The sequence below is a fragment of the Chiloscyllium plagiosum genome, unplaced genomic scaffold (genome assembly GCF_037043375.1).
Source record: "Chiloscyllium plagiosum isolate Xiang-an unplaced genomic scaffold, Cpla_swu_hap1 HiC_scaffold_2, whole genome shotgun sequence".
NCBI lineage: Eukaryota > Metazoa > Chordata > Chondrichthyes > Orectolobiformes > Hemiscylliidae > Chiloscyllium > Chiloscyllium plagiosum.
Window position 1 is genome coordinate 148439714 of NW_028270140.1, and position 24532 is coordinate 148464245.

Consider the following 24532-nt stretch of genomic DNA (forward strand, 5'->3'; position numbering starts at 1 on the left):
CAAAGGGGTAACATTCGTGTCCTCCATCTCCACCTGAATGAATTCTGCACCCGCCAACGTTGAGCTCTTCTTTCTCTGCCTCTGTCCCTCTTTCTTCAACAAAAACTCCCAACCTCCCTCTGAGGATCCCTTCTCCGACCTCCAACCATCCTCTTCCACTTGGTCAAACCCCCGCTGGCCTCGTACCCAGCCTAGACCTCTTCATTGCTGACTGCTGACCAGGACATCAGCTGCCTCAATTTTTCCGACACCCTCACCCCCTTTGAATGTGTAGCACTCCACTCTCTCCGTACAAACCCCCAGTTTATCATCAAACTCGCTGACAACAACCTCACTGTGATCCATCAGGAAAATCACTCACATTGTCCGTGCCTTCATTGCCTCTGGTGATCTCTCCTCCATTACCTCCAATATCATAGTTCCCCAGCTCCACACTGCTTGGTTTGACCTGCTTCCCAAGATCCACAAACCCAACTATCCCAACCAACCCATCAGCTCGGCATGTTCCTGCCCTACTGAACTCATCTCATTCTGTCTCAACTACATCCTCTCTCTGTTGGTTCAGGCACTTCCCATCAACATACATGACACCAACCACACCCTCCATCTCTTCAGTAACTTCCAGTTCCCTGGCCCCAGCACATTATCTTCACTGTGGACATGCAGACCTTATACACCTTATACACCCCACAACGATGGCCTTCAGGCCCTTAGCTTCTTTCTCTCCAACATACCCATCCGGTATCCCTCCACGAACACTACACAACCCCACCACCACTTCCCCCACTTGTCTAAACTAATCCTTGCCCTTAATAACTTTTCCTTTAACTCCTCCCATTTCCTCCAAATCTAGGGGGTGGCCATAGACACCCAGATGGGCCCCGGCTATGCCTTCCTCTTTGTCGAACAGTGCCTCCTCAGTACCTATACAGGCAACTGTGCCCCAACTCTTCCGCCATTACATTGATGACTGCATCAGTGCAGCGTCCTGCATCCAAGCTGACCTGGAGCAGTTCATTGACTTCACCACAACTTCCACCCTGCCCTCAAATTCACTTGGTCCATTCGAACACCTCCCTCTCCTTTCTTGACCTCTCCATTTTCATCTCCAGCAACAGTGTCAAAAAGGACATTTACTACAGACCTACAGATTCTCACAACTACCTGGACTATACCCCTCCCACCCAGTATCCTGCAAGAATTCCATCCCTTTCTTCCAATTCCTCTGCCTCTGTCGCATCTGCTCGGATGAGGAGACATTCCATTCCCAAGCATCCCAGATGTCCACCTATTTCGAACACCGTGCTTTCCACCCTCTGTCATCCAAACAGCCCTTCACTGCACCACCTCCGTTCCCTGTTCCACTGCTCCAAAGCCCCCCCCCAACACAATAATGACTGAGTTCCTCTTGTCCTCACCTACCTCCCTACCAGTCTCCACATCCAATGCATCATCGTTAAAATGTCCGCCAATTCCAACTAGACCCCACCAGCAAGGACATCTTGCCCTCCCCACCCCTCTCTGTTTTCTGCAAGGACCGTTCCTGTTGCCAATCCTTGGTTGGCGCCACTCTCCCCAACAACCACTCCAAAGCCCCCCCCCGGTACCTTCCCCTGCAACCAGAAAAGATGCAGAACCTGCTAGCACACCACCCCCTCACCTCCATCCAGGGCTCCAAACAGTCCTTCCAGGTGAGACAGAGGTTCACCTACCTCTCCTCCAACTTAGTTTACTGCATTCAGTGCTCCTGATGTGGCCTTCTCTACATCAAGGAGACCAAACGTAAATGCAGGGCTCATTTCGCCGAACATCTCAGCTGGACCCGCAGGGGCCGACAGGACCTCCCAGTCACCGCCCATTTTAATTCCCCTTCCCACTTCTTTCCAACATGACCATCCTTGGCCTCCTCCATTGCCAAAATGAACCAATCAGCAAATTGAAGGAACAACGCATCATCTTCCGCCTGGGCAGCCTACCACGCAGAGGATTCAACATTGAGTTCTCTAATTTCAAGTAACCTCCCTTCCCATCCCCCAACTTCCTTCCCAGTCCCTCTCCCTCCCTTCCATTCCTCTCAACCACCAATTGGAATCACCCCTCTCATCGACCAACCAGCCTGTACTCTCTAACTATCTCTACCTATTCCCCTTCACCACTCTGCGCCCCCACCCCAATATCTTTATCTGCAGCTCCCCTACACTCACCCCTGGTCCTGAAGAAGGGTTCTTGTGTTTAAAATGACTAGCTCAAATCTGTGGATGTTCATCACAGCATCATGAAACTTCTCAGTTTATAGATGATGTCTTCTTAAAATTCAAATATTTCTACATATGAGGTACAGTATACCTATGTATTGTTTCTTTTCAAGCATACATATGAAAATAATCTAGTGCCCTACAAGTATTGGTCTCCTCATTGTCTTCAATCCAGTTCATTCATGGAATCCAGTTTCCTTTCTTCATATTTTTCTGATCTGTTCAATGCTTTTCTCCTTTTATTTCATCGACCTTGCATCTCTATTGCATTTTTGGCTTGAAGTCTTCGGAATTATGCATCGTTTTGCTGGAATTTGAACAGATTTCGGTCTGTACTATTTCAGTGAATTTGTATTGATGTATTACCCTTTAATGTTGCATCTGGCTTCTAAATCTAAAATGTTAATTTCCTTTCTGCGTAATACTGAAATCTTTTAATTAAATTTTGAATAACGCAGATGAATAGTGCATCCTTATACATCAATGAAATCTAAGGATTTATTGCATTTACACCCCCAGTTGTTATGGGATACAGGCTTCCTTGGTTTGGTTTCTTTGTTTCCTGCAGGGGAAAGTGAAGAACTTGATCTGAAAGGAAGTGACAGTTCCATTAACTTAGAATGGACAGAATGAGTATACAAAATTCTGGCAACTAAAGACATTCATTTTGAAGTAATGCAAAGTGATTCTGATTGCTGCCACTAAGTAAGTAAATGCCATGATGGGAGAATGATTTGAATGATTTGACAGTTTTGTTTTGAGCTTTAGTGCTACATTTTTGGAAAGGTTTCTATTTGTCTTTCACAGTAGTCAAAAACTGATAAATTGTGAATTGTAACTCTTGTGGCAAATTGCCTTCATTCAGTTGGCCTTAATGTAACCTCAAGTGTGCCATTTTCTAAAAGCTCCAATTTCTTAAGTTGTCTTTTATTAAAACTGTTTTGTAAAAAGCGGATATATTTAGTAAATTGTAGGTTTCTTCTTATTCTTATTGCTTTCATTTATGTGACTAGAGAGTAACCAATGTTGAGTGGTGTTGTGGCACTTTCACAATTATACTGCAATGTAATATGTTAAATCTCTTTTTCCAGTTATTCCTGATAAACTAAGATGTGACATTGTCAGTTGTTTACATAACAGAAGTGCACTAACTAATCACAGAATTCAGAGAATTGGTACAGAATGCAATGAGGCCCACCATGTTATACAGTCATCAAGCTCTACAGCATGCAAACAGGCCCTTCAGCCCAATTTGCCCATGCTGCCTCATCTCCACTATTTAACCTAGTCCCATTTGCCTGAATTTAGTCCACATCCCATCCATGTACATTTTAAAATATTTCTTAAATGACAAAATTGTACTCGCTTCCATCACTACCTCTAGCAGCCCTTTGCATAACTCATCACCCTCCGTGTGAAAGAATTGCCCCTTTGGACCCTTTCATATCTATCCTGTCTCACTTAAACCTTTTTCCACTTGTTTAGACATCCCTTCCATGTAGAAAAGCTGTCAGCTATCTAATTTATCTATAAGATCACTTCTCAATCTCCTGTGGTCCAGGGAAAGAAAACCCAGCCTATCTAACCCCTCCTTATAACTTCCAGTCCAGGTAGCATCCTAATAAATCTTTTGTGCACTCTTTCTAGTTTAATAATATCCTTTCCATAGTAGGATGGACCAGAACTCCAAATGTGACCTCGCCGTCTTGTACAGCTGCAACAAGACGTCCCAACCCCTATACTCAAAGCTCTGACTAATGAAAGAAAGCATGCTGAAAGCCTTCTTCACCCTGTCTACCTGTGACTCAACTTGCAAAGAACTATGCACCTGCACTCTTAGGTGTCTTTGTTCAGCAACACTGCCCAGGACCCTACCATTTACTGTACAAGTCGTGCACTGATATGTCTTATCGAATTGCAAAACCTCACATTTATTTAAATTCAACTTCATCTGCCACTAATTGATCTATTGGCCCATTTGATCAAGGTCCCATTGTATTCTGAATTAACCTTCTTCACTGTCTACTACACTGCCAATTTTGGTGTCATCTGCAAACTTACTAACTATATCTCTTATATTCACATCAAAATCATTTATAAGAATGATGAAAAGCAGTGAACCTTTCACTGATCCTTGCGGCATACCACTGGTCACCGGCCTCTAGTCCAAAACACAGTCCACCACCACCACCCTCTGTCTCCTTCCTTCAAGCTAATTTTGTATCCACTGGGCTAGTTCCTCCTGGATTTCATGTGATCTAACCTTGCTAACCAATCTGCCAAGCGGAACCTTGTCAAACACCTTGCTGAAATCCATATAGACAACATCAACCTCTCTGCCTTCATCTGTCTTTTTTTGTCAAGTTAGTGAGACACAATTTTCCATGCTGAAAATGTGTTGCTGGAAAAGCGCAGCAGGTCAGGCAGCATCCAGGGAACAGGAGAATCGACATTTCGGGCATAAGCCCTTCTTCAGCATCTGCAGACCTCACTTTCTCCACAATTTTCCATGCACAAAGCCAAGTTGACTATCCCTGGCCTTTCCAAATGCACGTAAATCCTGTCCCTCAGAATTCCTCCTCACAACTTACCCATCACTGATGTCAGGCTCACAGGTCTATAGTTCCCTGGCTTTTCCTTCCCACCTTTCTTAAATAATGGCACCACATTAGGCAGCCTTCATTCTTCCGGCACTTTACCTGTGGCTATCAATGATACAAATATCTCAGCAAGGGGCTCAGCAATCTCTTCCCTAGCTTCCCACAAAGGTCTGGATTCTGCACCTTCAATGACTTATGTACATACATGGCAAGTCCCTCTGCTCCTACACCTCCTTTAGAATGAATCACTTCAGATTTCTCTGCATTGAATGTTGTCTGCCTCCTATCTTGTCATTTTATATTTATATGCAGATCTTGTTGTTCATTAACAGCATAACACTGGAACCCTTTCTGTTTAGTGGTAATGTCACTGGCCCGTAATCCAACACCCCAGGCTATGGTTCTGGGGACATGGTTCAAATCCCACCATAGCATTTTAAATTCAGTAAAAGTTTGAACTAAAAAGCTAGTGACAACTAAGTAACCACTGTCAATTATGGCAAATCTGAGTCAGGTTCACTAAAGTCCTTGGTCTAGCCTACATGTGATTCCAGACCCACAGCAATTGGGAATGGACAATAAATGCTGGCCTTGGCGATGACTCACACATCCCACAAGTGAATAATAAAAATTAGATGCCTGGTCCAGAGACTTCAGGGATCTATGTTCTTCCAGTCTGGGCATTTAGCTAAAATCAGTCCTGAAGGTCAAGTTCCACCAGCCAGGGAATTACGGGTAATTTAGTATTTGCTGCCATTGCCTTTCTAGATGGAAGTGGCCATTGGTTTGGAAAGTATTGTATAAGCATCTTTGGTGAATTTCTGCTGTGCATCTTTTAGATACTACACACTACTACTGATCTTTGGTGAATGGAGTGGATGCTTGTGATATAGTGCCAGTCAAGCAGTCTGCTTTGTCCTGGATGGTGTCAAGCTTCTTGAGTGTTGTTGGAGCTGCACCATCCAGGCAAGTGGGCAGTACTGCATCCTGGCTTGTGGGCTGTGGGCGGTGGGCAGCCTTTGGAGAGGCAGGAGGTGAGTTACTTGCTGTGGGATTCTTAGCCTCTGACCTGTTCTTGCAGCCACTGTGTTTATACTTTATTTATATGGCTAGTCCAGTTTGATTTCTGGTCAATGGTAACCCCAGGATGTTGTTAGTGGGGGATTCAGTGATGATAATGCCACTGAATGACAAGGGTAAGGAGTCCATATAAAATTCTATCTGAGCAGGGTCAGTTTGGACAGGAATCCACTGCATGTCTGAGCTGCCATGATGTTAAGATCACAAAGGGAATGGTTACAGAAATGGAAGAATTGGAGATAGTATAGAAAGAACTGTTCCCTCCAGAGATGAAAGGAATCATCGCTGATTATGTACTCTCGTCACAAGATGGTTAAAGTGTGGAATGACATGTGCAGACCAGACCATAGTACAATCCCTGCACTCTGTTTAGATTCAATGTGCCCCATTTGAACTGAAATACCTTGGATCACAGTTCAAGAATCGCTGATCACTGAGCCTATGCGTAGTCAAATCAGTTGCTGTGAGAGATGACCAATGCTTGGCCATTAGAAATCCTTTCATCCTTGGGATGTCTGAACTAGCTTCTCATCACTCATGATGTTGTGACTTAGCCAGTTCTGACAGCAAATAATTCAATTAGCTGGCATTTTAATGGAGCAGGTTAAATATATTTATAAAAGTGAAAGATTATTTACAAGGATATTTGACCCATATAAGTGCCTTCAGTAAGTGCTTTTCTTCTTCTGCCTCACACTATATTAAAGTGCAGTCTTGACTTTTACAGCTGGGATGGTGAGACCCTGTTTTGCAGTTGATCCTGTTGACCTGGAAAGTTTGGGTGATCATGCCTAGATGCCTTTGGGCCTAGATGGCCCAGGTTTTCTGAGTCTCCTGACTAGATATAATTTAATACTCCCCAGCTTAAAGTTTTGCAGAGTTTGTGATCACAGACAGGGTGGAAGTAGAAGAGTTGAGCATTGTCCTGAGAAGAGGTTTTTGGGGATCTTATGTGGGTCCTGTTGTGCGTGGGTCTCACTGACAGGAAGGGACACCTGAAGTGAATTTGAGGATTCCTTACTCTCTCTTGCCTTGGTATTGATGTTGCGAACTTCTGGCTAAAGTGATGGAGGATAAAAGTAGGTTCTGTTGCTGCAACTGTACAAGACATTAGTGAGACTGCACTCAGAGTATTGCATACAATTTTTCCCCTTACTTCAGGAAGGATGGAGTTGCATTGGAGGTTGCTTAGAGGAGATTTATTAGATTGATTCCAGAGCTGAGGGGTTCATGTACTGAAAACAAATTGAGTAGTTTAAGCCCATACTCTCTAGAGTTTAGAGTAATGAGAGGAGAGCTAATTGAGGTAAACAAGATGCAAAAGGGGATTTACAAAGTAGAAGTAGAGAGATGTTACCTCTTGTGGGGCAATCTGGAATGAGAGGCCATAGTTTTAGGATAAGGAGTAGCAGAGATAGTAGAAGCGGGAAACTTCACAATCTTTTAAAAGGTCCTTGGATGAGCATTTGAAATGTCATAACATCCAAGGCTCTGCGCTAAATGCTGCACAGCAATGAACCTTATTACTTCAGAACTTTAGAAATGGCGTAGAAAATCATATATCCAAATTTGCTGAAGACACAAAATTAAGTAGCATTGTAGACAGTGTAGATGATAAAATAAAATTACAAAGGCATACTGTTAGTCTAAGTGAATGGACAAAACTGTGATAGATGGAGTTCAATGTAAGCAATTGTGAGGTTATCCATTTTCAATCCACAAAGGATAGATCTGACTGCTTATTGAGTATGAAGTTAAACATACTGGATGTCCAAAGAGACTTGGGGGTTCAGATGCATAGATCTTCAAAATGTTATGAATAAATGCAGCAAATAATCAAGAAAGCTAATAGAATGCTGGCCTTTCTATCTAGAGGACTGAAGTACAAGGTTGGAGAAGTTATACTGCAGTTGTACAAATCCTAGTTAGACCCCACTTGGAGTATTGTGAGCAGATCTGGGCACCACACCTTAGGAAGGATTTATTAGCCTTGAAGCAAATGCAGTATAGGTTTACAAGAAACATTACTTCAGGGGTTAGATTATAAGGAGAGATAATACAAATCAGGCCTGTTTTCTCGAGAATTTAGAAAGTTAAGATCAGAAAGTGATCTGACCAAAGTCTTCAAGATAGTAACAGGAAAAGACAGGTTAAAGAAAGATAAACTATTGCCATTGGTTGAGGATTCTTGAACATGGGGGCTATAGTCTGAGAATAATGGCTAGATCATTCAGGAGAGATGTTAGGAAGCATTTCTGCACACAAAGGGTGGTAGAGGTTTGAACTCTTCAAAGAGACTTGGGGGTTCAGATGCATAAATCTTCAAAATGTTATGAATAGGGTGGTAGAGGTTTGAACTCTCCAAAAAAGAGCAGTGAATGCTGGATCACTTGTTAATTTGAAATCTGAGATAGATAAATTTTTGTTAAGCAAAGGTACAAAGGAATATAGACCAAAGGTAGGTATACGGAGTTAGGCCACAAATCAGCCATGACCTCATTATATGGTGGAACAGGCTCAAAGGGCGATATGGCCTATTTGTGTTGTTATATTGGGGCAAGTATAAATTTAGTGTTGCTTTGTCTGTACAGACTTGATGGACCAAAAGTCTCTTCTGCACTGTTTGATTCTATGATTCAGGTTTAAAACAGAGGTGATGAGAAATTACTTCTCTCAAAATGTCGTGAGTCTATGGAAATCACTATCCCAGAGTGGAGTGTAAATTTAGTAAATTTAAGAAGGAGATAGACAGATTTTTGAGGCCAATATGAGAGTCGCAGGTAGATAGAATAGTGAAGAAGGCTTTCCTTTATTGGTTAGAGCATTGAGTATAGGAGTTGGGAGGTCATGTTGCGGCTGTACAGGACAGTGGTTAGGCCATTTTTGGAATAATTCTGGTCTTCTTCATATAGGAAAGATGTTGTGAAACATGAAAGGGTTCAGAAAGGATTTACAAGGATGTTGCCAGGATTGGAGGATTTGAGCTATAAGGAGAAGCTGAATAGGCTGGGTCTATTTTCTATGGAACTTCGGTGGCTGGGGGGTGATCCTATAAAAGTCTATAAAATCACGAGGACATAGCTAGAATAAATAGACAAAGTCTTTTCCCAGGGATTGGGGAATTCCAAAACTCGAGGGCATAAGTTTAAGATGAGAGGGGAAAGATTTAAAAGGAATCTAAAGGGTAAGTTTTTCACGCAGAGGGTGGCACATGTATGGAGTGAGCTGCCGGAGGAAGTGGTGGAGGCTGGTACAACTTAAAAGGCACCTTTATGGGTATATGAACAGGAAGGATTTAGAGGGATATGGGTCAAATGCTGCCAAATGGAACTAGATTTATTTAGGAAATCTGGTTGGCGTGGACAAGTTGGACCGAAGGGTCTGTTTCCATGCTGTACGTCTCTATGGCTCTATGTACCTTGTTGATACTTTTCTAGAATAAAAGTTTCTGGAAAAAAAGCTTGCAAATGCTTTACATTTGGGTATATTGTCACAGCTTTAGAAATGGTGTGAAGGTGAAAGCTCCAAAGGGAGGCCCACGACTGCATTTTACACATTCTTCAATTCAGAACAAAGTTTAAATATTGTACAGAGAAAAGGGGAAAAAAAGCCTTATTCCTTTAAAACACTATTACTCATAATATGACCTTGGGCCATGTATGTCCTACATCTCCTTCACCTTTGACCCTTGGCAGACTCGCTGTTCCAGATGCCTTAAGTTTCTCTTTACAGACTGCCAGCTTCTACAATGTTGACTGATGAGCTGGAATACATTGTTTTTCAATTTCCTATTGCTGTGCAGCAAAAAAAATCAGGAAATACTATTCAAAGACTGTTTCTGCAAGACTCCATTAAAACAGCACTATTGCGCCCCTAGTTCTTTTGACTGTTGAAACTTATTCCTATTGTGAACTGTTATAGTGGTAAATTTGAATCAGTATTTTGGTATCTACTGAATCCTGAGTACAATTCTCTGACTGAAAACAGAGCCTGAGTAGAACTTTATTTACAGTTGTGGCTATAAGCCATATTGAGAAGGAGCTAATTTGACTAAAGATAATTAGGTTATTAATTACAGTTCCTTCAGAGTTCCTTCTGTTTGGGCATATTTAATCTGCTTGCATGCATGACCAATATCAGTAAGACTTCCAAATCAATTTTCTTAAATAAACCTAATTTTAATTTTTAATTAAAAACTTGTAGAATCTAATGAATTTGATAATGAATAAATACTGAAATGAAGACTGTTTCTTTCCTTTTATTGATGCTGATAAAACAAAAAGCCAGTAAGTTTCTGAAACCTTGAATACCTTCCTTTTTTTTTTGTAAAGATATGCATTTCTAAGTTTTCAGACAATCTTTGTGGTGTAACGAGTAGTGTCCTGCTTTTGAGCCATAAGTCAAGGCTTCCACTCCTACTCTGCATTCTACATTGCTACGGAAGCTATTGGGACAAACATAGAAAATGCCAGCAGCGCAGGGAAATGGCCCTTACTTGGACTTTTAATTGTCTTGATTGGTTGCCTACCTCCAGTTAGTAGGAAGTTGAACTGCTGCTATTATTATTAATCAGAAACTTCTATAAGGGTCTATCAGGTTTCTCTGATATGGCTTCCCTGTTATTTTACCAACTCCCCACTTCCTAGCTTGCCATCAGGGGATCATAAAGCTCCACCATTTCTGTTTTTATGTACTGTAGAAATGAAAATTTCCTAAAATGACAACCACTGCCACACTGATTTGGGACAAAGAATCTGCAGTCCCTCTAAATGCAGATTGTGGCTGCTCTTTCACCAAGAAATGCCTCTAACTGCATTATTGAACCTCTGCCAGCTGCCAGATGCTCACCTCCAAATTGGTCCCTGCCAGCTGACTGAAATAGCCGCATTTAATTGGTCCCAGTTGGTCTCAAGTTCGGCTCTTAACTCACCAAGGCTTCTTAAGAGCCATGAGTTGAAAAATGTGTTGCTGGAAAAGCGCAGCAGGTCAGGCAGCATCCAAGAAGCAGGAGAATCGACATTTCGGGCATAAGCCCTTCTTCAGGAACCTTACCTCCAGCATCTGCAGTCCTCACTTTCTCCTTCTTAAGAGCCATGGCCTTTACCTAAAAGGACAAATGTAGAAACATCACCATTTCCAAATTCTGCTCAAAGCCACAAACCATCATGACTCAACCAGTAAGGGGTTAGGGGGTTAGGAGGGCTAAATGGAGACATGTAAAGTACTTGACAAGTAGAATTAAAAAGAATCTCAAGTCGCTTTATACATATATTAGAGAATAGCTATGGAAAGTATAGGTTCACTCAAGGATAAAGGAGAGAATTTATGTGTCTAACCAGAGCAAGTGGGTGAGGTTTCCTAATGAGTACTTTAAAGCATCTCAAGCATCACAAGGAGAGGGACATGGATGATGGTAAGATTAGAGGGGTATGTTTATGTTCTAGGGCATGTTGATATTAATAAAGAGGAAGTTATGGATGTCTTGAATTGCATTAAGGTAAATGCGTCACCACAGTCTGATGGGATCTATCCCAAGATACTGAAGAAGGCAAGAGAAAAGATTGCTAGGCCTTGACAGAGACTTTAATGTCTTCGTTAGCCACAGGCAAGGTCCCAGAGGATTAGAGAATAAGTAATGTTCCTTTCTTTAAGAGGAACAATGAGGATAAGCTAGGAAACTATAGGCTGGTGAGCCTTAATTAGTGGTAAGAAAGTTGTTGGAGAAAATCCTTAGGGGCTGGATTTACTTGCATTTAGAAAAGAATGTACTTATTAGGGATGGCTAGCATGGTTTTGTGCAGGTAAGTTAACAGGGAAGCCACATCAGAGAAACCCATTAGACCCTTCTTGAAGTTTTTGATTGATAATAATAGCAGCAGTTCAACTTCCTACCAATTGGAAGTCTTGTCTCACAAATTTGATTGTTTATTGAAGATAAGGCCAGTATCACCTTTTGTTCAGTATGGAAATATCAAATACTAGGGGACATACAGTTAAGGTGAGAGAGGAATGTTGTCTACATAAACTTTTCTAAAGCATTTGAAGAGGTCCCTCATGTAGGCTGGTCCAGAAGATTAGGTCACATGGGATGCACAGTGAGGGGTAAGTTGGCTTGGTCACAGAAGATAGATGGTAGTTATGGAGAGGTGTTTTTCTGATTGCAAGTCTGTGACCAGCAGTGTTTCACAAGGATCAGTGCTGGGACCTCTGTTATTTGTAATATATTAAATGATTTGGATGAAAATGTGGGTGGTCTGATGAGTAAGTTTGTACATAACACTAAATTTGGTGGAATAGTGAATATGAGGAAGAATAGGAAGAATATCTGTGTCAAAGGATATAGATCAGTTGAAAAGTTGGGCAGATGAGAGATTCAGGATGGCGGCGACCCAGCAGGTCTGAGTCTGCAGAGCTCTGCCCAAGACTCAGGCAAAGTGGGGTGCCCATCCTCACCCCACCTGTTAAATTACTTAAAATAGCTTTAGCCCAGCACTCTTGGCCATTTTGCATCATGCATCAAACTTTAACAGTTTGGTCCTTTTTAAAATGACTAAGGGCAAAACCTCTGACAGTTCGCAACAGGTAGGGACACCCCCCCCCCCCCCCCCCCCACCCCCCCAACACACCTCGGGGGACTTACCTGCAGAGGTAAGCCTGATTTTGGAGTTCATGAAACTCCAAGAGAAGATCGATGCATCCATCAAGGAGACCCGGTCAAGGTGGGAGTCGATCTCAGTCATTCTACAGAAGCTGGGTCAGGTCTGGGCTCTTGAGTGGCGTGTTCAGACCCTGGAGGAATATACCGATGACCTCGAAAATCGAGGTCATCAGAAAAACATCCGGTTGCTGGGCCTTCCCAACGAAAGGAGGAACGCCAGCTTGGGGATTTCCTGGAGCAATAGCTCCCACAACTACTGAAACTGGAGTCAGAGCTGGGCCAAGTGCGGGTTGAGCCGGCCTACTGGGTTGCTGTGTGCAGGCCCGGGTCGGACCAACACCCCCACCCAGTTCTAATTCGACTTCAATGTTACAGAGAAAAACAAATGCTGCTGGAGGCCTCCAGAATCTTGGGGAAGGATCCCCATGCCATGATGTACAAGGGCTCCAATATAATGTTGTTTCAGGACTTTTATCTGGTTATGGTCCACAAGAGGAGGGCATTCAATGAGGCAAAGAAGTGTCTGAGAGACTTAAATATTCAATATTCTATGCGATATCTGACAACGCTGCGCTTCAGTCATGGAGGATCTGTGTATAACTTTGGATCACCGTTTAAGTGGTGCACCTGGAATGTCAAAGGGAGCCATTCGTCAATCAAAAGGAAAAAGATATTATCAAGTCTTTAAAAAGGAAGGGTTGATGTAGCTCTTTTACAGGAGACACATCTACATGATAAGGAGCACTCGAAGCTGCAACAGGGTGGATTTGGCCAGATGTTCTTTTCATCTTTCAGCTCAAAAAGTAGGGGAGTAGCCGTTCTTATTTGGAAAAGTCTTCCCTTCCAAATGTTAAGCCAGATAAAAGATAAGTCTGGACGGTATATATTGATTAAAGCCCTAATATATGGAGAGGAATACGGGATTTTGAATCTATATTGCCCCCCGGCACACCCTTTAAAATTTGTAATGGAAGCACTCTCTAAGTTGATGGCTCTTGGGGTCCGCCATACAATTATAGGGGGGAGATTTTAATTATATCATTGATCCAGAGATGGACAGGATACCTAGGAGCTCTGCGGGCATATCTCTGAGAGCTAGGCAACTGGCGGATCTGAACAGGGATTTGGGACTGGTAGATGTGTGGAGGTGTCTTCACCCTGAGGGTAGAGACTTTATTTTCTACTCTAACCCACACAAGTGCCATACCAGAATCGACATGTTTTTTGTCCCCTCGATCCTTTTGAACTCGATACTGTCTTGTAAAATAGGTAATATAACTATTTCTGATCATGCTGCAATATACATGGAAGTTAAGACTAGTGATGATGGAATAGGTCCCTGACATTGGCGTATGGACCCTTTCTTATTGAAGGATAGCAAGTTCATAAAATATTTCTTGCAGGAATTTAAAACCTTCTGGGATATCAACTCAGGCACGGCCGGTAACCCTTCGATGATGTGGGAAACTGCTACGGCATATGCTCAAGGCTTGGTCATCTCATATTCTGCGACCTGGAAAAGACAAAAGGGAGAGCAACAGCGTCTGCTCGAGGCTCGCCTGAAGGCAGCTGAAATTGTGTATGTTGATAGGCCCTCCATTACTAAGGTACAGAGGATCACAGCCCTTAGGGCAGCCTTGAATACCGCACTGACTCAAACAGCAAACAGGGAGATAGTATTCGCAAAGCAGAGCTTATTTGAATACGGTGACAAGCCTGGCAGGTATCTAACGTACCTTGCCAGAAAGAAAAAAGCTCCCCAAGCCATTCTGTCTATTAGAGAGAGTGCTGGTACCCTGACTAGTAATCGTAAAAAGATCAATGCAGCCTTTAGAAAGTTATATTTTGAATTGTATAAGTCGCAGGACTGTGAGGATAGAACTAGGAAGATGAAGTATTTCTTTAAAAATCTGGCCCTCCTGGGCTGAACCTTGGAGCAGGTGTCGTTCTTGAATGCCCTCCTGACATTTGGACCAGACGGATTCCAGGCTGAGTTCTGGAAAGAATTTGTAGGGGAACTGGCCGGGCCACTCATAAATATGTATAACTATTCACATAGTCAGGGCTGCCTTCCACCTTCGTTGAGAGAAGCAAATATTTCTCTCATTCTTAAGAAGGGAAAGGCCCCAGAAGACTGCTCTTCATATAGACCCATATCCTTGTTAAATGTGGATTTTAAAATTCTCTCAAAAATGTTAGTATTAAGACTGGAAAGGGTTTTACCATTCATTATAAAAGAGGACCAGACGGGATTTATAAAGGATCGCAGCTCAACTAATAACATTAGAAGAGTCTTAAATATGGTACAAGCCTGCCAGCAGGGAGCGATACCAGGTTTAGTTGTCTCCCTAGCTGCAGAGAAGGCATTCAATTGGGTAGAATAGCCATATCTTTTCTATAGGCTGGAATGGTTCAGTGTTGGAGAGGTCTTTACTTAATGGATTTCAGTATTATATAATGATCCCAAAGCAGCGGTGATCACCAACGTGTTTAGTTCAGATAGCTTTAGTGTTGGCAGAGGCTGATGCCAGGGATGTTTCTCTCACCATTATTATTTCCACTAGTGATTGAACCGCTGGTGGAAGCTATATGAACTGACCCTAACATAACAGCTCCGGAGGTTGGATCGGGCAAGCACAAAATTACTCTCTATGCGGATGATGTCTTCCTTTTCTTAAGTGATCCTTTGACATCTATATTCAAGTGGTCAATTTATTTGGTATGTTTTCAGGTTACAAAACCAATTTTGTGAAATTGGAGGCCATGTCATTAGGAGGCCTTGCCAGTACATCCAATTTTCTGGACTGATCTTGTTTTCCCTTTCGGTGGTCACTATAAGGTTTTCTGTACTTAGGTATTTTCATTACTCCAGTATTTGGTCAGCTATATAAAGCCAATTATGCACACTTATTAGAGAAAATAAGGCAGGTCCTTCAACGTTAGAAAGATCTCCCAATATCTTGGCTAGGCAGAGTATCTTAGTTAAGATGAGTATTCTGCCTCGTCTTTTATATCCTATGAGAATGCTCCCCTTGATGCTGCCGAGACAGGCATTCCGTAAGCTTTACATATGGCTCAGCTCCTTTATTTGGAATCATAGACAGCCCCTTATCAAATTAGAAAAGCTGCAGCTTCCACAAGTAAGGGGAGGGCTGGACTTGCTGGATTTCAGGAGGTACCATTTGAGCTCCCTATTATCTTATGTAGCTGATTGGGTCTCTTGTGACCCACAATCAATCTGATTAGATATTGAGATTTCCCAAGCAAAATGTCCCCTCATCAATCTACTATTTATGGACAAGATGAGAGTTATTACGGACTATTGTAAAGACCATATTGTATTAAATACAATCAAAGCCTGGAGGATAATGCAACAAGATGAGGGTAACCTGCAAAAAACCTCCCTTTCTACCCCCATAGTGGGAACATTGGGTTTCTAGCCAGGACTGACCAATGCTACATTCAAAATTTGGGAGTCCAGAGGTATTTCCTGTTTGGGAGATGGTTCGATGGGGAGGTCATGATGTCCTTTCAGCAGCTGTGGCAGAAGTTCGGACTGCTCAGCAAGGACCTCTTTCAGTATTTTCAAATACGAGATTTTATACAAAAGAAGACCACACTGATAGTCAATCCTTATAAATCGGATAGGGAAAGGAGAGTGCTTTGGCCGATGGGGCCGCCCTCGGTCAGTACTCTCTACCATTTATTATGCAATAAGGTATGAAGGACATGGAACGGTTATATAAAACCTGGAATCAAGAATTAGGGTTGGAAATCTCTTTAGAAATGTGGGAGGACGTCTGGGAAAATGCCAGTAAGGTCTCTATCTGTAACAGAACTCAGGCCACTCAATTGAAGATACTTCACAGGACTCACAAAGCACCTGAACGACTCATAAAGTTCAAGGTAGGAGCATCCCCAATGTGTCCTAAATGCAAAATTGAAGTTGGTACTCTCACGCATTGTCTGTGGACATGCCATAAGATCTGCAGGTATTGGGACAGAGTAGCAAATGCCTTGACAAAGATTTTGGGTACGGAGATTGGATTGGATTCAGTGTTCCTACCTTTGGGCTCGCCAAATTTTCCCTCTCTGGATGTATACGGGAGGAAATTATTTACTATCCTTTCCTTTTGTGCGAGGAAAAATATTTTAGTGAACTGGGTATCCGAAGGTCCCCCAGGACTTTCAAATTGGCATAGGATAGTCATGGAATATATACATCTTGACTTCCTTACAAATATGGTGCACCAAAAAAACGGAATTATTTTATAGGACAAGGCAGACCTTTTTGAACTACACCGACACAGATATTTTAGCTATATTGTCCAGGGCTTTTGCTTACCTGTGGTAATGGTTCCGGCTGGTTTGGAGGCCCCCGGGAGGAGGAATCCCATATAAATACGGGTTTTGTTATGACTTGATATAAATTTATTTTGAGTATGTATCCAGTTTTTTATTTACCTTTTTGTTTATTGTTAATAATGTATAATGTTTTGGTCGTTTGTAGAATAGATTAGTTAGTTTTTTAAAAAAATTTACATTAGTGTTGTTATATTGTAAAGTGGAATACACTAGTTTGTATTATTTTTGTAATCTTGTAAAAAATCTTAAAAATCTTCTTTTTCAAGAAAAATATCTATCAAAAAAAGTTGGGCAGATGGAGTTAATCTGGACAACAGTGAGTTGATACAATTTGGGAGGTCAAATGCAAGAGGAAATTAGGTCCTGCATTGATATACAAAGATATCTTGCGGTATAAGACCATCGCTTCCTGAAAATAGCAACACAAGTGGATAAGGCTGTACAAGTGTAAGGTTAGGATATTAAGTATAAAATTAGGCAATCATGTTGCATCTGTATAAAGCTTAGGTAGGCCACATTTAAAGTATTGTGCAGAATTCCAGTTGCACACCATAGGAAGGATTTGGGGAGGCTGTCAAAGAATTTTACCAGGACAATTGCCTGGATTGGAGTGTATTAGTTTTAAAGACAGATTAACAAAAACTATCTAAGTTGTCCAAAGTGTCAGAGGCCGAGGGTTAACCTGATGGAAGTATGTAAGTTGTGAGAGGCATGGATAGGGTAGATAGTTGGTAGGTAGATAATCAGTCTTTCTTCCAGTATGGAAATGTCAAATACTCCGGGCCATAGGTTTAAGATGAGAGAGGGAAGGTTTTAATGAGATGCGCGTGAGAAATCTTTTAAATAGTTGATGATAGGTGCTAGGGAAGGTGGTAGAAGTAGATACAATTGCAATGCTTAAGAGATATTTATACAGACACATGAACAGGCAGAGAATAGAGGGATTTAGTCTATGTGCAGCCAGATAGAATTAGTTTAGAATGGCATCATGGTTGGTGCTGACATGGTGGACCCGAAGAGCCTGCTCCTGTGCTGTATTGTTCTATGTATCTACCTGCACCACCACATCTGTGTAAAAAAAAACTTTGAACTTTTCTCCTCTCACTTTAAATGTTCCTTCATTGTTGCTTGATCAAAATCCTAGAAATCTCTTCTTAACAGTACTGTGGGTCTATGAGGCCTGCAGCAGTCCAAGAAGTAGCTGACCATTATCTTCTGCAAAGCAATTTGGAATGGGCAACAAATGCTAGCCTAGCCATCAACTCCCACATTCTTTGAATAAAAAAACTGAAAAGAAAATATAAAATTCCGGAAATAAAGATTGAAAATTCTGAGTGTAAATCAGTCAAAATCTAAAAAGGCATACCAACATTTTGGCATGTCTTACAGATGCTCTCCCCCAACTTTTAACATTTTTCAAAATGCTGTCTCCTTTCTTATTCCAATGCTCGCTAACTCATTGTACACTGATCAACATTTCCTGTTTTCATTCACTGCATTTTCCAATATTGGCAGGAAGCCCATACACTAAATTTTCCAGTGGCTATATTCTGCAGTTCTAACAAAACTATTCTTTCTAGCTGCAAAAAAGTGACTCTGGTTCAGCAGCAAACTGTGAAATGAGAAGGCATTTGTTTTCTAACACTCTAAAGCTACACAAAACCATGGCAGGAACCCTGCCTGTTGAAGACTAGGTTCCAAGAGTGCCAGGCAGATCTAACAGTGCAATAGTTACAAACATCTTCTTTACTCTCGTTTAGCAAAGAACACAATTTTACAATTTCACAGTTTGCTTAGAATTTACCCTGCCTATGTTGGTTTCAACATTATTTAAGCACAGCAGATTCGCGAAGATGTATTTTGGCACTTGCTAAAAGTAATAGGCTATCATAATGGCTTCATTGGATAAGCCACTGAGTATCTGAACCATGCAGATCAGCAGGTTTCAGGTCTAATCCTAACTTGTGCATAACATAAATAATTTCTGTGAATATACAGAAAAGAAACTACTTAAGAGTTTCCATTCTGAATTACTATCCTTTTGGGAATGTGTCTGTGTGAATATTATATGATAAGATCAGCTATGGCTGTGATACTCTTTGCAGTTCAATAAAATGCCACTACTCCAGAGATAAATAAGAATGTCATTAACCAAATAATGACAAAAATCATTAGCAACTGGAATGATGAAATGCTCTCAAACAGATCTCAAAAATAGTTTACTTGTATAAAAAATTCCTATATACATTTTGTAAATAATTTTCAATGAAAGTTATAAATGAAAGTTATTCCAATACAAACTGTATTTAAATAAATGCAATGCAGTTAAAACTTTTATTACCATGAAACTTATTTTTGCAGTATATTTAGAACCTTTGCCTTTCTTCAGTCGTCTCACTTAAGCATTAAATGCATAAATTCATGAAAATAAGTATCCGACTCATCAGCACCATAAAGGAAAAAGATTGGCTAACATCACAGATTTGGACCTTTTGTCAGATTTGTGTCACAGCTGAGAACTTAAAGAAGACCTTTCTTTTCCCTTTTTGAGATGCTAGCTGACTGTTTTCTGTTTTTAATGTTAAGTATGATATAAGGCAGTCTGGACTGTTGCAATCCAGATGATAATGCCAGTGCCTGGAAAACAAATCCTATTAGTTTAATTGTGTTATCCCTATGTCTGCAGAACACTCTTGAATTGATTATGACTTTGTGTGCAATTATAAGGATGCAGATATTTTAATTAGATGTGTGAATTTCATCAATAATTAAATAAATATATATGTATTAGTACATAAAGTTAACTGTCTGGTTGTAAGTACTTTGGAACAGTGAAGTACTTTAAGACTTAAAAACTGAAAAAAATCTCAGAAGTCACACAACCCCAAGTCATAGTCCAACAGGTTTATATGAAATCACAAGCTTTTGGAGCGCTGCTCCATCATCAAGTCTTCACCTGATGAAGGAGCAGCACTTCGAAAGCTTGTGATTTCAAATAAACCTGTTGGACTATAACTTGGGTTTGTGTGACTTCTGACTTTATCCACCCCAGTTCAATGGCACCTCCACATTATGGCTATCATTGACATGAAAAACAATCTCTGCACTCTTACAAAATGCAAAAGTGTTCCTTCTTCCCAAGCACACTGCTCTTGACTACTCAACTCTTTCATGCATCACCACCTGCATCAGTTTAAATAGCAGTTCTATTGTAGATACACAGTTTCTACAGATCAAGTTATATTAAGGGGAACAGATTGATTAGAGAGAGATTAACTATTTCTGATAGCTGGGGAGTCCAGATCTAGGGGATGTGGTCTGAAAATTAAAGCCAGACCATTTAGGAGTGAAGTGACAGAATACTTCTACACACACAGCATGATAGAACTTTACAGCTTTTTTCAAACATACAAATTAAGTGTAGGAGTAGGCCATTCAACCCCACAAGCCTGTTCTGCTACATTGTTTAATTATAGATATTAAAAGATATAAAGCAATTTTGGATATGAATGAGGAGACAATTTACGCATTCATCTCATTGAATCATGGAACAGGCTTGAAGGATAAAGTGGTCTACTCCTATTTGTACATTGATTTTGGGAAACTGTTGTATGAATGGCTAACACATCATCTCATAGAATCATAGAACCTCTACGGTATGGAAACAGACCATTTGGCCCAACAATCCACACCAACCTATTCCCCTCCTGCATTTCTCCTGACTAATGCACCTAACCTACACATCCCTGAACACTATGGGGAAACTTAGCATGGTCAAATCACTTAACCCGCACATCTTTGGACTCTGGGGGGGATCGGGAGCTCCCGGACGAAACCCATGCAGACATGGGGAGAATGTGCAAATTCCACACAGACAGTCGCCCAAGGCTTGAATTGATCCGGGGTCCCTGGCACTGTGAGGCAGCAGTGCTAACCACTGAGCCACCGTGCAGCATGTGGTATTCTTCTTTCCGTTGTTGTTGCTAAATTAATGAGAAGCATTTAGTAAAATTAATTATTGTGTGGTATTATTACACAGTGCAATTTTAAGACCATGAATTTTGTTTAATCCAAGAGCAAAATAAATCAGACAATATTTTAGGATACAACAATGGCTCAGCCAGATGGAGAATTGAGAAACTGAGCCTTACAGATGGGCCCCCCAGATTCAGCCCCTGCGCTATGCTCAACAAACTGATTTTAGTTTAAGCAACAAAAGAGTTCACAAAATTTGTCTCCCTATTCCTAGATTAGGCAGTAGAAAATCTAATATCTGCTCGAAATTGCAATGTGGTGCTTCTTGGATGAAGACACTCTGACAATCACCTGTTGAAGGAGCGGTGCTCTGAAAGCTAGTGCTTCCAAATAAATCTATTGGACTATAATCTGGTGTTGTGTGACTTTTAACTCTGACAATTCCAGTCCAACACCGGCACCTTCACATCATTCATTCCCTCGGCTTGCATGGACTAGCGTGCATGATACTCAAAGTGAACAACTGGATGAACAGGGTAATTATGGAGAGAATGTATCCACTTGTGGGAGAGTCCAAAACTAGAGTCCACGAATACAAAATGGTTACTAATAAATTACCGTAAAAATGGTTTGCAAATAAAGAGAAATTTCTTTACTTAGTGAATTTGTTTTGTGCTGCCACAGGAAATGGTTGAGGCAATTAGCTCAGAATTTTCCCAAAGGATACTGGACTTTGTCAAAAAGGAAATCAAGTATAAAAGTAGGAAAAATCTCAATAATACAACAATAAAGTGCATCAGTCAGTCCACTACCAGAGAATTGCATCCAGCTTTGGTCTCCTTATTTATTAATTATTGTGTGGTATTATTACACAGTGCAATTTTAAGACCATAGTCCAGCTTTGGTCTCCTTATTTATTAAGGAATGCACTTGGAGGAACAGAAAGTTCATTTTGTTGATTTCTATGATGAAAGGGTTGTCTTATGAGGAAATGTTGAGCTGTTTGGGCCTATGTTATTTGGAGTTTTGAAGATTGAGAGATGTTTTTTATTGAAATGTACAAGATTCTGAGGGGGTCTTGAGAGGGTATATTCTGAGGATACTTCCTCCAAAAGACCAAAAAGACATGACCCATGATCACTAGTTTCCATACGTACAGACAAAGAAGGACACACTTTGCCTGGGACAACACACACATTCTAGGACAGGTGAAACAAATACATGCATAAGATTTGTTGGAGACATGATATTCTAACCAGAACTCCATTAACAAACACGTTGACTTAGATCCCATCTACCTTCCCTTGAAAAAAAATCGGAAATGCCATCACCCACCTTAAGAAACAAAGACCTATAAATAGAGGCGGGACATACCACCAGCGCTTCACTGAAGACTCTCACTGCTGATGTTACCCAGTCATAGTGACGAAATGTCTGAAAACAAACCTTCCAGCTCAGCGAGCTAACTTACATACTTATCATCAACCTGAGCTACAAATCTTCTCAAAAAATCGCTGATACTTCATCTTGTTGGAGAAAATGACAGTTTCAAAATAAGGAGTCTTCCATTTAAGAATGAGATGAGGAGGAATTTCTCTTCAGAATCATCAATCTTTGGAACTCTCTATCTCAGACAGAAGTGGAAGCTGGGTCATTTAAAATATTCAGTTCAATTTTTTTTAATCTACAAGAGAGTGGAGGTTTAAAGGGGGAGACAGAAAAATTGAGGTTAGACTACAATTAGATCAGCAATGATCTTATTGAATCCTGAAGCAGGATAACTTTGTTAGATGGACTACGCTCACTCCTAATGTACTCATCCATCATATATTTCATTGAATCATAGAATCCCTACCGTGTGGAAAGAGGCCATTCAGCCCACTGAGTCCACACTGATCCTCTGAAAGACATCCCACCCAGACCCAGCCCAGCTCCCCCATCCTAATCCTGTAACCCCACATTTACCATGGCTAATCCACCTAGCCTGCGTATCTTTGAACTGTGGGAGGAAACCGGAGCACCCAGAGGAAACAAATGCAGATATGAGAAAGAACTTTCAAACTCCACACAGTCACCCAAGGCTGGGAGTGACCACTTAGCTATTGTGCTATCCCTATTTGAGAAAAAGAGATAGGAATTAAGCTGCAAGGCTGAGATAATATAAATGGAATGAGAGAAGATTTGTGTAACATCAACGCAGGTACAGGCTAATTGGGCCAAGTTGCTTATTTCTGGGCATTAAATTCTGTGTTATCAATTTCAAAAGGTAACCAAATAAAAGCATATTAAAATATTACAGCAAATCTACAAAGACTTGGTGGTTGTGCTGGCATCTATATCACATCTTCTAGTCATTTAACATTACGCAAACCAAAGCATGTTTTAAGATTCTCAAAACATTTTCTCTTGTCTTGGAATTCCTTTTAATGTGCAATAAATTCTAATTGTTACCAGAAGAATGTATAAGGAATCCAATTACAGGATTATTAATCAATATAGTAGGTCAGTGCTGAAAAGGCAAACTAAATTGTATTACAGACCCATGCTATATATCTCTATATCTCTGGAGACAAAAATAGAAATTACTGGAAATGCTCAGCAAGTCTGCCAGCATCTGTGGAGAGAAATCAGAGTTAACATTTTGCGTCAAATGTTCCTCAGAACTCTGGTCTTGAGATGGATGTTGACAATAAATGCAGAGTTTGAAGAGCCCAGGTGATCCTATAGTTGTCTCTGATTGGTCAGGATTCTGAGCAGAAACTGCTTCACAACCAGAAAAGGAAAAGATTCATCTTAGTTCAAACAATTGCCAATATCTTTTCTGTATGACACAGAAATGTGGAAGAAGTCAACAGAAGGCATTACAGCCTTTTTGCTTTGATAAGTGATATTTCACAGCTTTCCAGGTTGTCCTGTTACAATAACTGATGGAATGTACAATAATTCTGTTTTTTTTCTCTCTTTCTGCCTTCTTCTAAAACAGTATTGCTTAAATCATCCAAGCTTTTCATGTGCAGTTTAATTTGTCTTGTTGATCATATTGATTTGTTTCACATCCAAAGAGGCAGTATATGAAGAGTTAATGTCATGTTGGGTGCTTATAGCCATAAGGCACTCTGAGACGTAAGTTGTCATGTATTGGAAGTGTGTGTTTATGGTAAAACTCAACCATGCTTGCGAGGCATATGAACTTTACATCCGCTTCTAGGAAGAACTTGGATTCCTAAAGAAAAAAGCAAAAATGGTATTTAGAACAATACTGCTCTATTGCTATCAGGAATACAAACACAATAAATTGAAATCAATAAATATTGAATTTCAGTACAGCTTCACGGTACTATTGAATAGCATTGCCTGAAATCTCTGAAGACATATCATTAATTGGAGTGAATACAAATTTTGAATTCGAAATGTGGATTACACTTTTGTCAGACTTTATATAACTTTTTAAAAACATCCTAACGTAAACTTTCATGACTACAGAAATAAAGTTCAGAAGGGGACTGACTGGGTTGTTTTCCAGAAAGTTGGATTAGATATGAAGGGCCGAATGGCCTCCTATGTTATAATTTCTGTACAACCAGAATTTTATGCTCCCA

The 24532-nt window shown here is 40.8% G+C and overlaps 1 protein-coding gene and 1 long non-coding RNA gene across 4 annotated transcripts in view; one reads left to right on the forward strand and one right to left on the reverse strand.

Annotated features, from left to right (window-relative positions):
- Positions 1-24532, forward strand: part of LOC122556801 (uncharacterized) — a 182113-nt gene that overhangs the window by 73764 nt on the left and 83817 nt on the right. The gene's annotated exons all lie outside the window — the stretch shown is intronic.
- sh3bp2 (SH3-domain binding protein 2) overlaps positions 18762-24532 on the reverse strand; it is a 131782-nt gene continuing 126011 nt past the window's right edge. For all 3 annotated transcript variants that reach the window (XM_043703980.2, XM_043703988.2, XM_043703976.2), the window contains one exon: positions 18762-24156. In XM_043703980.2, coding sequence (XP_043559915.2) covers positions 24019-24156 — 138 coding nt within the window. In that variant the 3' untranslated portion in view covers positions 18762-24018. The remainder of the gene's footprint in view (positions 24157-24532) is intronic.